General features: G+C 38.5%; 1 protein-coding gene and 1 non-coding gene across 9 annotated transcripts in view; both read left to right on the forward strand.

The window, feature by feature from the left end:
- LOC105464917 (metastasis associated 1 family member 3) overlaps positions 1–17,944 on the forward strand; it is a 261,198-nt gene that overhangs the window by 204,190 nt on the left and 39,064 nt on the right. For 6 of the 8 annotated variants that reach the window (XR_011611651.1, XM_071076627.1, XM_071076621.1 and 3 more), the window contains exons 11-14: positions 954–1,012; positions 7,024–7,148; positions 10,541–10,692; positions 11,520–11,742. Coding sequence is in view for 7 of the 8 variants with exons in the window: in XM_071076627.1 (XP_070932728.1) it covers positions 954–1,012; positions 7,024–7,148; positions 10,541–10,692; positions 11,520–11,742 (559 nt within the window). In the remaining variant the exon portion in view is untranslated. The remainder of the gene's footprint in view (positions 1–953; positions 1,013–7,023; positions 7,149–10,540; positions 10,693–11,519; positions 11,743–17,944) is intronic. The other 2 variants (XM_071076622.1, XM_071076625.1) reach the window with 1 other exon arrangement.
- LOC112423778 (U6 spliceosomal RNA) lies at positions 15,403–15,510 on the forward strand. The gene has a single exon (XR_003014331.1). It is a non-coding gene; the product is annotated as a U6 spliceosomal RNA (small nuclear RNA).

The following is a 17,944-nucleotide window of genomic DNA, read 5'->3' on the forward strand; positions in this document are numbered from 1 at the left end:
GGTCACGAATAGTGAATAGATACCCAAGTCTTGTTGAAAAATATAATTCAGAAAGTGCTTATTATGAACAACTTAGGTATAGATCAAGACTATGTAGTCTGGAAACCTGTGTTATTAAATGAAAAAAGAGTCTCTAAAGATGGAGATGATGGTATCAAGGATGGTTGAAAAGTAGATAATATTCTTTCCAAAAATTTCAACCCTGTTCTAAAAGTTTCAAGTTGTCCCCCTAAGTATTTCTGTTTTCTCCTCATTGGGAAAATAGAAGATAGCCTTATATTCTGGTTTGTCTAATTTTTGGACATCAACCATATGTTATTTTGCTTCTCTATTTGCCCACACTATCATGTTGGTCAGTGTCTGGATTTGATTATATAATCTCCTTCCCATTCCTTTCCCTACATGTGGCTTCTAATTGTTTCCAGTAAAATAAGTTCAGCTGAGGTTTAAAGTTTAATGCGTATCTCCCAACATTTGAGAATAAATGTTTATTTAGTTCTACTTAGAATAGCCACAGTCACTCCTCTTGCCTGGATTTTGAAAACAAATAATCTCTGAATATTTTTCTAAAAGCAGAGAGAGAGAGAGAGTATGTGTGTGTGTTTTCTTCTAGAAAGGCAGATAAGTAGTAAAGTAGAAACTAAATTTGAAAAGTAAAAATGGTTACTTTTTAAAGTTCCTGTTTATTCACTCATAGAGGAATGGAAAATGGAGTTGCTCATTGCTTTATTTTTTAAAATCTATGCCTAAAATGGTATTGTACTACAGAACCTAGTGACTTTTCTTAGACATTATTGCAGTTTAAGAATATGCATATGAAAGAAAAGCTTATCTTAAAATTGTAATTTTTGAATTACACTTTAATACATATTTTCTTGTGAATTTTTAAGACAATGAACAATAGTAATAATTAGGCATTGCATGTAAAATGTTTTATTCATCTTTTGAATTAGAAACGTCTAAAAGCAGCAGAAGCTGAGAGTAAACTGAAACAAGTATATATCCCAACTTAGTAAGTAATTGAAATCTTTTAAAATATTTGTTATGGTCTTAATTTTGTCATTGCAGAATATGTCATTTTGTTCAATTTCAGCAAAATTTGAACTTTTGTGTATCTTCCTTCTTCTACAAAGCATGAGACTTACTATTATACCAGTACAATAAAAAGGAACCAGTGAGAGAAACCTGAAATAGTCTAACCTAAAGAATAGAGGAAGAAATGTACTATATACTATACTTTTATCAAATCAAAGCTGCAGGGAAAGTGTCAGAAAACCTATGAAACGCTGTATTATTTGAAGCAAATGTGTTTCAGAAAGCTAGCAGCTTTTCAAACTATAGATTTTGTTTGGGTAATGCATACTGCTCTTCGGAGGTTTGTTGTTTATTTGAGGATTTTTACATTGTTTTCTTGGTTCTAATGGCAATTAGAACCATACTTGGTAAATGTGTGATAAATAATGGAGAGGTTTTTATTTTTTTGTGTGTCTAGTGTTCTATCATTATTATACTTTGAATTCAGAAATCATTGTCGTCCCAAAATGAATGCCATTTTGTTTTTCCATTTGCTTTGTTTTAAATGAGGCTGGGCATGGTAGCTCATGCCTATAATCCCACCACTTTGGGGGACCTCGTTTCTGCAAAAAATTTAAAAGAAATATAAATTGCTGTATTCTTCTGTTGAGATTTTCAGAGTTTGCTTATTCATTTGTTCAGGAAGAATTGGTTTATGAAGCACCACGTGTATATTGTTCTATCCTAGATTCTGTTAGGATTAAAATGAAATTTATTGCACAATTCTATGTGCTGCTCCAAGCCTTTTCTCCCTCTTCAACCTATTTACAGTTGCTTAATAACTAGCCTTTTGTTTCCGGAATTTTGATATTTTGTATAATGTTTTTATATACATATAGGAGGCCTCATAGACAATGAGTGGTGCTCTTTCATATTGATCTTTTACCTCAAGGCAGATAACTCTGGTTTGATTTTAAGAACATGTAATTTTTAGAGTCTGTAATTTTTATTAAGAATTGTAATAGCCCATCTGCAGAGTGGTTTTCTAATTCCTTCTAAATCATATATTTTATATGATGAATTTATAAAAGAGCCACTCCTCAAATAAAATACTCGTGTGTCTTAGATTTTCAAAAGCAAGCATACCAGCTTTCTTATACTTCAAAGTGCTGCCACCTTGAAATAATACATTTAACTAGTTTTGACCAAGTAACCCAGATAATTGTTTCCATTTGGCTTTACTTTGACCTTGGAGTCAATGTAATCTAAGTCAGGGATCAATAAACTATAGTCTCAAGCCAAATCTGACCTACTGCTTGTTTTTGTGAATAAAATTTTGCTTTATTTTTGTTTTGTTTTGTGAGATGGGGTCGTCTTGCTCTGTCACCTTGGTTTAAGTGCAACGGTGCAATCATGGCTCACGGCAGCATCAACCTCCCAGGCTCAAGTGATCCTCCCACCTCAGCACCCCCAAGTAGCTGGGACTACAGGCATGCACCACCACACCTGACTAATTGATTTTTTTGTAGAGACAGTGTCTCCCTATGTTACCTGGGAGTTCTCATGAATAGTGGAAATTGATTTTAAACAATGAAGAGTCATGGTCAGGTTAGCACTTTAAGATCACCTGCTATATGTTGGGAAATGGTTTGAAGAAGAGGACTAAGAGTAGATGCAGGGGGACCAGTTATGAAGTTCTTGGAGAGGAAAGATAACACTAGCTTGACCTGGAGTAGTAGCTCTGGAAATGGTGTGATATTTGGAGGTGGCTGACTTTTATGGCAGGTAGGGGGTGTCTAGTGTGAATCCTAGGTTTCTGGCACAGTAAAGTGGGTTACCATGCTATTTGTTAAGCTCAGAAACTGGCAGAGAATCAGGTTAGGTCATTCTGAGTTTATCGGAAAAGAGTTTTTCAATATGCTGTCACCAAATACTGGATGTATTGGTCTTAAACTCAGTGTGGAAAATTCTGGACTAGAGATACATATTTGAGCTTCATCAGCATACAATAATTATATTTGAAACCATAGATAAGATTTCTGAGGGGGAGCAATAAGAAAAGGGCCTTGACTTAGCCTTGAATAAATCCAGTATTTATAGATCAGATAGAATATGATAAGCTAAACAAGGATAGCTAGGTGAGTATGGTATCACAGAAGCTAAAAGAGGAGTATGTTTCAAGGAGGGGGAAAGAGATTTAACAGTGTTGGATGCTGGTGGGAAATAGCCAAGGAATTTAATAACATGGAGATCATTGGTGATCTTATTGGCATGGTGAGCACTGCTGCATATGAGCCAAGGAGGTACAAGCAGATGAGAGAGCGAGTGTACAGTGTTCTCTAGAGGGCAGGAGGGCTGGAATCTGGAACACAGATGAGGGGAGTGAGGGGAGATTTGAGCATTAGATAAAAGAAAGGGCAATTTCATATAATGTGTCTTTTAAAACGTTAAAAATGTTTGCTTACAGTCACAGATTGTCACAATGACCTCAATCATTTGTCCCCTGGGAATTAATCTGTAGGTACCTGGTTTTGCAGAACATATTTTTTGTGATTCACATGTCTGTCTGCAGTCTTGGCACACTTGTTTTCCTTTTGTGATTATCATTAAGACAAGTGATGTATTCAATCAAATAACGTTCTAGATTCAGTTGAGCAATGAACTTTGCTCTCATTCTTTTTTAAGGCAGCTTAACTGTACATTTGTGTTAGCTCTTTTTCAACACACATATTTAGCCCTGGGTTAAATATCAGAAATTTTCATATTTCTGGGAAACCTCTGTCCAGTCATTTGACCCTAAGGGGAAATCAGTTCTATCTATATATAGTAGATTTTAAAAAAAAGGAATATTGTATATTATTGAAAATGCTAGTCATTCTAAATCACCACTTTTCACTAGTGTAGTTTCACCTGAAAACTATAAGAAGAGAAACACCTTCTATCTGATTTAAAATATGTTAATATGTTTTAGGGCCAGGTACAGTGGCTCATGCCTGTAAACCCAACAGGTTGGGAGGCTGAGGCAGGAAGATCGCTTGAGGCCACGAGTTTGAGATCAGTCTGCACAAAGTAGTGAGACCTCATTTCTACAAAAAAATTTTAAAATTACCCAGACATGGAGGCAAATGCCTGTAGGCCCAGTTACTTGGAAGGCTGAGGTGGGGGGATTGTTTGAGCCCAGGGGTTTGATGCTGCAGTGAGTTGTGATCATGTCACTGTAGTCTGGGCAACAGAGTGAGATCCTGTCTCTAAAAAAATTAAGTAGATAGACAGATAATAAATAATACATTTTAAAAAATGTATTTTATAACCAGGCATGGTGGTGTGTGACAGTAGTCCCAGCTACTTGGGAGGCTAAGGTGGGAGGATCACCTGAGCCTGAGAGGTTGAGGCTGCAGTGAGCCATGGTAATGTCACTGCACTCCAGCCTGGGTGACCCTGCCTCAAAAATAAAATAAAATAAAATAAAGGTCAGGCATGGTGGCTCACACCTGTTGAGGTGGGGTGATCCCTTGAACCCAGAAATTCAAGACCAGCCTGAGCAACATAGAGTCCCTGTATCTACCAAAAAAAAAAAAAAAAAAGAAAAGAGCCAGGCATGGTGGCACACACCTGCAGTCCCAGCTACTTGGGAGGGTGAGGTGGGAGTATCACCTGAGCCCAGGAGGTCAACACTGCAGTAAGTGGTGATCACACCACTACATACCAGCCTGGGTGACAAAGTGAGACCCTGCCTCAAAAAAAAGAAAAATGTCTTTTAAAAACCAATTTGTTGGCTGGGCACAGTGACTCACACCTGTAATCCCAGCACTTTGAGAGACCGAGGTGGGTGGATCACCTGAGGTCAGGAGTTTGAGACCAGCCTGGCCAACAAGGTGAAACCCCGTCTCTACTAAAAATACAAAAATTAGCTGAGCATGGTGGCGGGAGCCCGTAATCCCAACTACTTGGGAGGCTGAGGCAGGAGAATTGCTTGAACCTGTGGGGGGCGGAGGTTGCAGTGAGCCGAGATCGTGCCACTTCATTCCAGCCTGGGTGAAAGAGTAAAACGTCATCTCAAAAAAAATAAATAGGCCAGGCATGGTGGCTCATGCCTGTAATCCCAGCACTTTGGGAGGCTGAGGCGGGCGGATCACCTGAGGCCAGGAGTTTGAGACCAGCCTGGCCAACATGGTGAAACACCGTCTCTACTAAAAATATAAAAATTAGCCGGGATTGGTGGCAGGTGCCTGTAGTCCCAGCTACTCAGGAGGCTGAGGCAGGAGAATCGCTTGAACCTGGGGGTGGAGGCTGCAGTGAGCCAGGATCACACCATTGCACTCCAGTCTGGGTGACAAGAGCGAGACTTCGTCTCAAACAAACAAACAAACAAACCAATTTGTCTTTAACATACATTGCTGACACAGGTTAGAAGTGTAAATAATAGTCCTATTTTATAGAATAGAGACCTCAGTGCACACAGTGGTTAACTGATTTCTTCTGGTAGCAGTGGTGGGAGTGTCACCTGATAGTTGTAATAACAATACCAAAAGGAAATCTTAGGGTCTTTGCTGTCAGGCCAGACCAGCTTTACAAACCAGGCTTTAACAGGTGAATGGAATTGTGGAAAGTGGGAAACCTTGAGTCAACTTTGACTTCAGCTGTTTTGATAGTTGTGAGGTCTCGTTGCGTCAGTAGATACGGGAAGACAGCATATAATCTGCATTTAGCCATTCAGCATTCATTTTCGATAAATAATTTACTAATTCATTTTGCTTATTTTCTGTCTAGCAAATAAACACAAAAAGTCATTTAGAATGAAAGCACCTTGAGGTCAGAGACTTTTATTTATTAGGCACTGAATACGTTAAAGGAATTATGAATTTATTGAGAACATACTATGTATATCTGTGCAGTGTTCTTGGGCACAGCTTATAAGCAGTGGGAGAGTTAGCCTACCGTACATGGGGAAAAGTTAGCCTTGTTTGCCTGGGAAATACCAAGATAATCTGGGCTACGTGTTTCTAAGGAATTAATGGTTCTGTTGACTTGGTCTTTGTGAAATTTGCATATCGACTTATGGTAGATGTCTCTTCCCCTCCCTGCTCCCCAAAAGAAAGGGTCTTCCTCTGTTGCCCAGGCTGCAGTGGAGTACAGTGGCATGATCATGGCTCATTGTAGCCTCTAACTCCTGGGCTCAAGTGATTGATGCTCCCACGCCAGCCTTCTGAATAGCTGGGACTACAGGCACATGCCACTATGCCTGGGTAATGTTTGTTTTTGTTTTTGTAGAGACAGAGTCTCACTGTGTTGCCCAGGCTGGTCTCCGAACTCCTGGCTTCAAGTCATCCTCCCGCCTCTCTTTTCTTCTCTTAAAAAAATACTCTCTTAAAAAGGAAAACCTCCAAATACCTTTACTGGTTTTTAAAATTTCAAATGCTATGTAATATTCCTTATAAAATTTCAGATGTAATAAGAGTGGTCATCATGAGTGGCCAGAAGCTCCTGAAGTCCTAAGTAACCTGGAGATGGACCCTGTTGACCCCGCAGCATCTGCTAAGCGTGTGGCTTTTGTGCATCTCCCTGGAGAGCTGGAGTGCAGTAGCCAGCAGCCCCCACACCAGCAGCAGAAACTGGACAGTGACAACAGCCATGTTGCCTTTCAGTTAATTTGTTTGATCCAAATAATTATTTTCTTGGGAGACTTTATAAACGGTAACTTGTCTCTTTCAAAAGTGTCAGAGGATGTTTTAAGAAAATTGTATTCGGATCAGAAAAGAGATGGGACAGTATTTACTTCATGAATGTCAGGCGTAAGCGATTCCTTTTTACATAGACTTGTTTTATAAAGATGAGTAGTGTGAGTTCATTTTAACACCTTGCTTTTACCAGTTTATTTCTTCTTCACCACACATTTTTTAAAATGTTTGTTTATGTTTATTAAATAGTGAAGGTAAATCAGTAATGATATAGAGCTTTTTGCCTTATTGTACAAATCATTTTATCACCTTATTTTAATTTCATTGAAAGCAGCAAACCAAATCCCAACCAAATATCCACTAGTAATGGGAAGCCTGGTGCTGTGAATGGAGCTGTGGGGACCACTTTCCAGCCTCAGAATCCTCTTTTAGGGAGAGCCTGTGAGAGCTGCTATGGTAAGTTTTCTCCAGCAGGTCAGTTAAGCATCAGGAACTGTTATGACTCATGGGGTGTGAGCGTCTGGGATTTGCCTGAGGTCAGTACAGTGCACCTTGGAAAGCAGAAGTGTGTCTCCTCCAAATGAGCAGATGCCCCTCCTTACCTTTGGCTTGGAACAGAGGGACTGTTTGTTGAATCCTTATTACATACCACACACTCAAGTTAGGCATTGGAGTTCCTTTGATGTACTCTTATGGTTTGTTGATTATTTCATAGCAGTGTTTGCTGAGTTGTGTTTAGAGTCATATCAGCTTTGCAGAAGCTGTGGTCCCACGATGCGTACCAAATCCCCTTTTGGAGTTTCTCCGTATACTCTGACACATTAAAGCTCCAAGTAATTCTGTAGGAAAGGCCTCTGTGTGGATAAGCTGCTGTTCCCTCAGTGCACCAGTTTGGGAAATGCTATTCTATGATACTTGCTTTTGACCTCAGGATCCCACTGTATTTATCTATGCTGGCAGTATTTTATTTGCCCATGGTGTTAAATGGGGTTGGTGAAGTGAACTGTTAGGTAGTTGATAGACTTTATGTGTTTCTTTTAAATCTCAAGCAAGGATACGATATCTTAATGGGGCATTGGTGATATTATCATCTGTTTCCTTCCAGTTAAGGTAGCCTGGGATGGGAGAGGGAAGGAAACTAATGTTTACTGAAAACCTACTTGGTGCCCCATTTTGGGTTCTTAGTAGCTCTTTGAGAGTACATGTAGCCTACTGTCTCCAGGAAGGACATAGAAATGAGGGACAGCTATGAGTACAGTTACGTCCACTGATCCCAAGGAAGGTGTGAGCCAAGTTGCTGAATTCATAGAAATGGTACATAGGGATGTGTTTAACAATTTTTTTGACCATGGGAGCACAAAGGGAAACAATTTGTGGAAAAAAATTCTTTAGTCATGCTTTTACATGGATAGCATCATAAATACCTTGAATTGGGATTTCTTGGATTTCGAAGTTCGTGTATATTTAAATGAAAATAAAAAGAATCCTACAGACAAATGGTAGTGGCTTAATTTTAACTTGCAGGCAGGGCGCTGTGGCTCCCAGCACTTTGCGAAGCCAAGGCAGATGATTCACCTGAGGTCAGGAGTTCGAGACCAGCCTGGCCAATGTGATGAAACCCCATCTCTACTAAAAATACAAAAAATTATCCGGGCATGGTGGTGTGCACCTGTAATCCCAGCTACTCAGGAGGCTGAGACAGGAGAATAGCTTGAACCTGGGAGGCAGAGGTTGCAGTGAGCTGAGATTGCGCCATTGCACTCCAACCTGGGTGACAGAGTGAAACTTCGTCTCCAGAAAAATAAATAAATAAATAAATAACTTGCAAACTCCTTTCACGCTCACGTATATCCCCTTAAATGATTATTCTGTTATTTTTGTGTGTGCATGATGAGTAAGCTATTTTTATTTTATAATACTTACTTTAGACTCATGTATTACTAATCTCCATGATAAAATGTATCTTAATATAAGATTTATCCTTATAGAGAGGTAGAACTTGATGTTTTCTATTTATTAAATGATACCTACTTTCCAATTGAATTTGAGTTATTTAAGGAGAAAGGCATTTATTGACAGTTATTAAAATGATGTGCATGGATTGATTAGTTTACGTAAAACATGTTTTAAGTGAAATTTTATATTTAGAATTCAAAATAGATTCATAGCTTAATGTTTTAAGATTTTTAAAATTTGTGTCTTAATGACTTATTAGTTCTAAATTATAGGAGGAAAGGCTTTTAGGCTTTCATTTGTATAAAATATTTATTTGTATAAATAAAAGCCTAAAACAGGCCTAAAATATTTACACAAATAAAAGCCTAAAATAATAATCCTCCAAAAATAATACATGATGGGTGTACAGTGTTATTCCCAATAAACATGAATATAATGGTCTCTGTATTTTCTCTTTTTCACATTGGTTTGTGAAGTGTTAGTTGATATCTTGATGTGCTGTTTGAACATTTGAACAGTCTGATAAAGGTAACTTACAGGTCAGAGAAATAATATTTCAAGGCAGACCTACAGAATTGCAATTTTTTATGCACCCAGTTAATATCTCAACCTCAGTGTTTTCTCTTAAACTTCAGATCTATCATGTGTATATTTTAAATGTCACATGTCAGTAATTTAAACTACAAAACAGAAACTAACACAAGCTTGCAGTGTTCAGCTAGCTGTTAAATCATCTGAGTTTTAGGCCTCAAGCATGCTGTGATGTCAGCTGCCCATGCTCGCTTCATATGGATTTAGAGTCTTGAAAGGGATTCTGTCCATAAATGGAGATTTTAAAATAAGGATTTTGCCTATTGATTAAAATAAAGTAGTGTGAAACAGATACCTGTTTCTTTCTTCTCTCCTCCCCTTCTCCCTCCCTCTCCCCCTCCCCAAACCCCTCCTCCTCCCCACTTCCCTCTGTCACCCAGGCTGGAATGCAGTGGTGGAATCACAGTGGCCTCAACCTCCCAGGCTCAAGCAATCCTGCTGCCTCAGCCTCTGTAGTGGCTAGGACTACAGGAGTTTACCACCACACCTGGCTGACAGATACCTGTTTTTATTAGATTCCTGACTTTATCAATGGGACCTCCCTGAGTACCTTAAATAATCCCTGGAGTGGTGTCTCAACCCTGGGTTTGGAAACCTGGATTTATATTTATATATATATATTTTTTTCTTTTTTTTTCTTTTCTTTTCTTCTTTTGAGATGGAGCCTCACTCTGTTGCCCAGGCTGGAGTGCAGTGGCATGATCTCAGCTCACTGCAACCTCTGCCTCCCAGGTTCAGGCAGTTCTCCTGCCTCAGCCTCCTGAGTTACTGGGACTACAGGTGCGTGCCACCACGCCCGGCTAATTTTTTTTGGATTTTCAGTAGAGATGGGTTTTCCATGTTAGCCAGGATGGTCTTGATCTCCTGACCTCGTGGTCCACCTGCCTCAGCCTCCCAAAGTGCTGGGATTACAGGCGAGAGCCACCACACCCAGCCCCAGATTTTTAAAATACTACTAATAGTATATTTTTGAGAACCTATTTCCAGAAACATACACAATAGAGTATTTTTAATCAGTAAAACAAAAACTCCCTCGGCAGCAAAATGCATAATACAGGATACTTCACTTAATAGCTTTAACAGGGCCACAAGCACTTTATATAATGATAGAAATAAGTTGGTTTAATGAATTCTGAGTATTAAAAAAACACAAATATACTATTATGTTTGACTTGTAAGCTGGGAACAATAACATTGTAAACTAAGCATGACAAGTATTTTTTAAATATTTGATTATTTTGTGTTGATGTTACAAATTAAATAGCATTTTTCTTATTTTTCTTGTTTTTCTTCTGCTTTAGCTACACAGTCTCACCAGTGGTATTCCTGGGGCCCACCTAATATGCAGTGTAGATTATGTGCAATTTGTTGGCTTTATTGGAAAAAATATGGAGGCTTGAAAATGCCCACCCAGTCAGAAGAAGAGAAGTTATCTCCTAGCCCAACTACAGAGGTACAGTAGGCTTCTTAGTGTTGAAAAATGTCATGTTTTTAAGTGGCTTGATTATTCCTTGGAAACAGAAGTACAGTATAGGATAATTTAAAAATGAAGAAAGCTACCTTTGTAGGTAAACATAGCACTACAATATTCAGGGTAGGTGTGGAGAGAAGCAGGGAGAAATTAAATTTTATCAGGTATTCAGAATAATGGTCTCAGACAAAAAAAAACAATGAATGTGGGAGATGTTAGCATAAGTAGAGAGCTTACAAATTAAATGTTTAATTGCTTTTGAAAACAGTTTGTGTAACCTTTACATTCTGTTGAAGGCATGTCTTACTACATAAAGTCATAAATGCAAATTGAGCATTTTTTCTCCCTGTGACTATTTTGGAGGGATAAGAAGTATGGACTGAATCTTGAGGTGAACAACAGTTTAAATGTGATTTTGGTAAAATCCTCATAGATTGAAGATGCCAACCATCTGTGTTTACCAGTGGGTGACGACTCTTTTTCAGTGCTGACAGGCTTTCAGGACTCCTTAATTTAAAAAAAAAAAAAAAAGTGTAGTTAGCCCCCTTGGCAGTTTCTTACTACCTATTGTTAATGTTATTATGGATTCCTGTACAATAGTACAGTGTTCTCCACAGTTCCCTTCTCTATTCCCCACCTCTTTCCCAAAAGTACACACTTTAATTCTTTTAGAGGTAGTGCACCAAGTGATATTATAGATGCTTCATGAAAGATTTAAAAGTTGCACTTTTCTTTTGAGCGTGATGCAAACAGTAATGCGTTTGGGCAAGTTCATTTCTTTGAGTGTTTGTTGTTTTCTGATTTTGCAGGACCCTCGTGTTAGAAGTCACGTATCCCGCCAGGCCATGCAGGGAATGCCAGTTAGAAATACTGGGAGTCCAAAGTCTGCAGTGAAGACCCGCCAAGCTTTCTTCCTTCATACTACATATTTCACAAAATTTGCTCGCCAGGTCTGCAAAAATACCCTCCGGCTACGGCAGGCAGCAAGACGGCCGTTTGTTGCTATTAATTATGCTGCCATTAGGGCAGAATGTAAGATGCTTTTAAATTCTTAACCTTATATGTTGTGCTTCTGACCATTTTCTCTTTTCTTCTCTTTCCTTTTTTTTTTGTTTGTTTGTTTGCAATAAACATAAGTTCTTGTGTACAGCCTTTTATTTGGTTTATTTTTTTAACATTGTTTTTGTGTGCTGCCATTTGTATCATGCCAACCTGAAAAAAAAAATCAAAACATTGAAACTTCTGTACTCTTTACCAGAGAGTAGTGCTTAGCAAAAGATTGGTGGGAGGTGATCCTATTCGGTGGCGTTTTGTGATGGAGTTGCCTACAGAGCCCTGTTGAAGCACTTTTACCTCTTAGGTAGTGCCGCAATGTAACCCCTAAGGATGCTGTTATAATGAGACTCTATAATTGAGACAGTACAGTCCAGTCTTATGGATTCATTAGGTTTAAATAAAATTTGCCAATTTACACTAATTAGAGACCGTATGTCTTTGTAAATCTTGTTTTTCCCATGAACCTTTTACAATTGTCATACAACATTATGGAAATTCACCAGTGCTTCATAACAAATACTATATTTATTAGAAGGTCTAGCAAATTATAAGTAAACTTTAAACTGATTTTTGCGTGAATTTTCTGAAATTACACATTTCGTTTTCTTAAGCTAGCATCTAAACATATGGTTGAGCAGGCTGTTTGTCCAGTTTGGTTTCCATTTCATGATCGTGTATCATATATATCACCACATAACATTTACATAACTTTTATTTTCAACACATTTGGTCTTGCTTATCTTTTTTATTTTTATTTTTGTTAGCACAGAGATCCTATGTATCCATGAATTGTAGATTGTTTTGTCATTACCATGTCTCTGACAATATGTGTATAATTAATATGTTCGCTCTGGAGTCACATTCCAGGCTAGCATGTTAGAGCTGTGTAGCTTTTGTTCCTTAAGAGATGAGAAAACTTGCTGTTTGGCTTAACAGTTAGGAAATCTTAAAGCTATTCTAAGAAATCTCTTATTATGAAAAGCTCCCCTTTGATTTAAAGAGGATATCAATAAAAGGAACGATGACTAAAAAAATCATTTTTTGTTCCTAAAGGTAGTTTTTAGCAGAATAGTTGAAAGGCTTTAAAACTTAAGTAATAGCTCTATAAGAAGAAAAATGCTTTGTAAAGGGAATTGAGGGCTGGGTGCGGTGGCTCATGCTTGTGATCCCAGTACTTTGGGAGGCCAAGGCGGGTGGATCACCTGAGGTCAGGAGTTCAAGACCAGCCTGGTCAACATGGTGAAACTCTGTCTCTACTAAATATACAAAAATTAGCCAGGCGTGGTAGCGGGCGCCTGTAATCCCAGCTACTTGGGAGGCTGAGGCAGGAGAATTGCTTGAAACCAGGAGGTAGAGGTTGCAGTGAGCTGATATAGCACCATTGCACTCCAGCCTGGGCAACAAGAGCGAAACTTCGTCTCAAAAAAAAAAAAAAAGAAAAAAGACAAAATGGTAACAATGTCAGAGTCCCACGGAGGGGAAACTACTATATTAGATTCATGTATATTTGAGAGTTTAGGCTTATTTACGTTTTGTGCTAACATTTGAGACCTCATGGACTTACGTTAACACTTTCCCATTTGGGGAATTGGAAATATTTATATTCTAAATTGTTCAGCTCATTTAAAACACATTTTTATATAATTTTTTAAATAAAAAGAATGGTGAAGGCCAGGCACGGTGGCTCGCGCCTGTAATCCCAGCACTTTGGGAGGCCTAAGTGGGCAGATCACCTGAGGTCAGGAGTTCGAGACCAGCCTGGCCAACATGGTGAAACCCCATCTCTACTAAAAATTCAAAAATTAGCCAGGCATGGTGGCACGTGCCTGTAATCCCAGCTGCTTGGAAGGCTGAGGCAAGATAATCACTTGAACCTGGGAGGCAGATGTTGCAGTGAGCCGAGATCACGCCACCACTTCAGCTTGGGAGACGCAGTGAGACTCTGCATAAAAAAATAATTAAAAAGTGAAACATTTAAGAATGAAAATGAATGAGACTTTTCCATTAAAATGGGTAGGGATCCAGTATCATCTTTGTCCTAGGAGTAGAAGAGAAACCATCACCAACTCAGTTGGCTGCTGAGGAAGCTCTGTTTCCCCAGGGCTTGTGTGTTAATTTTCAGTTAATTTGCACATTATCTTTGTTTTGCTTATTCTTCAATGAAGTATATTTTTCTTTTATCTCATTCTAATTTTTTTCTCAACTGATGGGCCATGCTGCTAAAAGGGATCATAATTAAGTTATCTGTATTTTATTTCTATAAGCATATAGATTATAGTAATAATAAAAGAGCAGTCATTTATCTGGATGAAATTCAGAGAGCATATGTTATTTTGTTTTGTATTTAGCTTCACCAGTCATTGAGTTTTACATAATCAGATTCTCAAATAATTTTACCTTAAGATTTAAAATGAGTGTTTCAGCAGCCATCTACTCATTTTTTTTTTCAGACAAGCAATTAATGAACTTTTCCTAACATCTAATTGATTATGCTATCATCTCTTCTGTTCTTGTACTTACCTTGTTACAACCTCTTCAGCAGATGTCTTGATCTTGGCTTGTTAGGGTGATTAGGTATTAATAACCTGATGTCCATAGGCAACCATGTCTGTGGTCTACTGGGAGTGTATAGGAGAGAGAGAGAGAGAGAGAGAGAGTGTGTGTGTGTGTGTGTGTGTGTGTGTTTTCCAGTAAGTTTTCCTTAGTTTCTCAAAGGCAGTGTTAGGCTCTCCTCCACCCTGCAGGAAGTTAAGAATCACTGTGATGCAGTGTGAATGTACTTTCAGATAAGGCAGAAGATTGTTATTCTCAAAATATTGATGGATCAAGAGTTCTCATTAATGCATTTTAGAATAATTTATTATTTTGGGAAAGTAATTCTTCCCTGTGGGCTTGAGACTCTTCCAAGCACTGTAGATGTTGAGCTCTTCAATTGTCTCTGGCCATGGCAGCACCATCACAGCCAGTGTCATAGTCAGTTTATGGGATGACACTGCATAAAAGTGAAGAAATGGGAGCTTTTTAAACCTGGATTAAAGCATACAGTAAAAACAGAAAAGGTCTTTGCAGATTCATAAAATATCTCAAAGAATATGTAAATAGTAATGACATCTGAGGGAAGGGAAACTGGGAGGCTGAGGGAAAGGGGTGGGAAGATTTACCACTCCTCATCCATACATAGGATTTTTTCTTTTTTTTTAAGAGACAGGGTCTTGCTGTGTTGCCCAGGCTCTGGAGTGCAGTGGCACCATCATAGCTCAGTGCAGCCTTGAACTCTGGGGCCCAAGTGATCCTCTTGCCTTCTGAGTAGGTGGGACTAGTGTGGCCCACCATACCTGGTTAATTAATTTTTTTTTTTTTTTAGAGATGGGGCCTCACTATGAAAAATGTATTTTTTAAACCAATTTCCCCAAATACCTAAATATTATTTTAATAATAGATCTTTATATGTGAATATATAAATCCATGCCAAAAGTTACTAACATTAGTAAAATACTTGAGCCAGTTCTACCATGTAGATAGTGCTTATTAAAAATGGATTGGTAGACCAAAATCCTTCATTGCATAAAGAAACCTACTGTGTTCTTAAGATTTGTGGCCCAACAGCAAGGTTATAAAATACCAAGTTTGGACATCGTGCTCACTTCAGCAGCATATATACTAAAAATTGGAATGATACAGAGAAGATTATCATGGCCCTGAGCATGGATGACCACACAAATTAGTGAAGTGTTCCATATTTTATTAAAAAAAAAAAAAGTATATTCTATTTTTTCCCCCTTGAGAACCTTCCCCCTAGTAAAAAAGCTATGTGTGGGAGAATGACGTTCCTCTGCTATTGCCATCAGACATTATTTCAGAGACTTCACCAAAGATCTACAGAATTATCCAAACACCTGATAGGCATAGGATTATCGCCACTTGAGACTCAGGATCCTCACAGACTGAGGTTAAATAGAAGTAGGTTAACTAGCAACATTCCAAAGATGAAACTAAAGTGCCTGGAAAAGTAAATCTGGATGATTTGCCTGGCACCTTGGTGGCTTGCAGAGAGAGTGAAGTGGTTTGGGCTGATAACACACCAGACTTGAATGGGCCACAGTGTTCCCCCGCATGAGGTTATTTGGGAGGAGCCTGAAGCTATTTTTCTGTTTGAAGATGCTAATTCGACTTTGGGGGTATCTCAAGACCCCATTTCATGAAAAATTTATGAGATTTTTCTAGAGATTTCTCAGCTAAAGTTAATGATTGTATAAGCATTCCTGAAATTTTAAGCTTGAAACATGAGAGAATAGTTGGTTTGCTTCTTTTGGTATTTTTGGTAGAGAGTTTAAAATTTTTTTTAGTCTGTGCCTTGTGGTGTAAGACGAGGAGTTTATTTTTAATAAAAATTTGGTTTTGAATGGATACTGAACATTTTTTTTGAAAGGTACAAAAGTGGTTACAAATCTCATCACGTTTCTCATTCCTGTTTTACCCCATTCAGTGATAACCATTATCATTGTTGCCTTAAGCATCCAGAAGTATTCTGTGCATCTATAAGAATCTAAGTAGGTTTATTCTTTGTTTCTATATGATGTTAACATACTGTCCATACTGCTCTGTCCCTTGCTTTTTACTTAACATACCATGCCACTGCATTAAGAACTGCCTCCTTTTTGTGTCAGCTGCATAATCTATTTTGTTGTACTATACCTAGTTCCCTATTAAAAGCTTTTAAGTTATTTTCAGTCATTTTCTATCATAAATAATGTTGCAACAAATGTCCTTATGCAGATATCATTTCATACTGATGGATAAAATGGGAATGTGCCTTACAAGATAGCTCCCTAAAAGTTAAAGTTGGGACCAAGGAGCATACATTTTGAATTTTGGTGTGGTTTTATTGCCGTTAGAAAAACTGCAATTCACAGTCCCACTCACAACGTCTAGACAATTCCTATTTCTCTAGAACTTTGCTGGCAGTGTTACCCATCTTTGAAACCCGTGACTAGTTGACAGATGACATGTTATATTAGCTTGCATTTCTCGTTTTGGATGAGATAGAAATCTTTGCTTGTATTTGAAAACCATTTATCTCCTTTTCTGTCAACTGTTTTTCCCCTGGCCAGTTTTCTATTGGTGGTATTACTGACTTGTGGGAACTTTTTATATTTTAACAAAGTTAGTTTTTAATCTGTGATATGTGATACAAATAGTTCCCCATTTTCTCTTTGACTTTGTTTATGATGTATTTGCCAAGCAGATTTTTTTTAAAAAAAGACATATTAATACTTGAATTTATAAAAAAAATTAATCGGTTTTGTGGCTTCTTTAAAAATACCTTTCCAGTTCTAGAAGCAAACTCTACTGATAGTTTTATCTTGACAGTGGTCTTGAATGCACATGTGGGATATTTTTGTGAATTCTGTGTGTATATTGCAGGGTTTCTATCTCACTGCCCCCAGTATTTCCAAAACATTACAGAAAAATAAGCATGATTTTCAACAAAAGTAATAGTGTATTTCTTTTCTTTTCTTTTTTTGAGACGGAGTTTTGCTCTTGTGGCCCAGGCTGGAGTGCAATGGCAAGATCTCCGCTCCCCTCAGACTCCTGCTCCCAGGTTCAAGCCATTCTCCTGCCTCAGCCTCCCAAGTAGCTGGGATTACAGGCATGCCCTGCGCCACAATGGCCAGCTACTTCTGTATTTTTAGTAGAGACAAGGTTTCTCTATGTTGGTCAGGCTGGTCTCGAACTCCCAACCTCAGGTGATCTGCCCACCTTGGCCTCCCAAACTGCTGGGATTACAGGCATGAGCCACCGCACCCGGCATAATAATGTATTTCTAGGTTAACCCCAAGGAAATATAGATGATCCTCTAGGACAGTGGTCCCCAACCTTTTTGGCACCAGGGACCGGTTTCATGGAAGACAATTTTTTCACAAAATTGTGGTGGTGGGGGCGGGGATGGTTTTGGGATGAAACTGTTCCAACTTCGATCATCAGGCATTAGTTAGAATCTCATAAGGAGAAGGCAACCTAGATCCCTCGAGTGGTGGTTCACAATAGGGTTTGCGCTCCTGTGAGAATCTAATGCTGCTGACCTGACAGGAGGCGGAGCTCAGGCAGTATTGCTCACCTGTTGTCCCAACCAGTTCCTGACTTGCTACCACTAGTACTGGTCTGAGGCCTGGGGCTT

This window comes from Macaca nemestrina, chromosome 13, assembly GCF_043159975.1.
Source record: "Macaca nemestrina isolate mMacNem1 chromosome 13, mMacNem.hap1, whole genome shotgun sequence".
In the NCBI taxonomy this organism is placed as follows: Eukaryota; Metazoa; Chordata; class Mammalia; order Primates; family Cercopithecidae; genus Macaca; species Macaca nemestrina.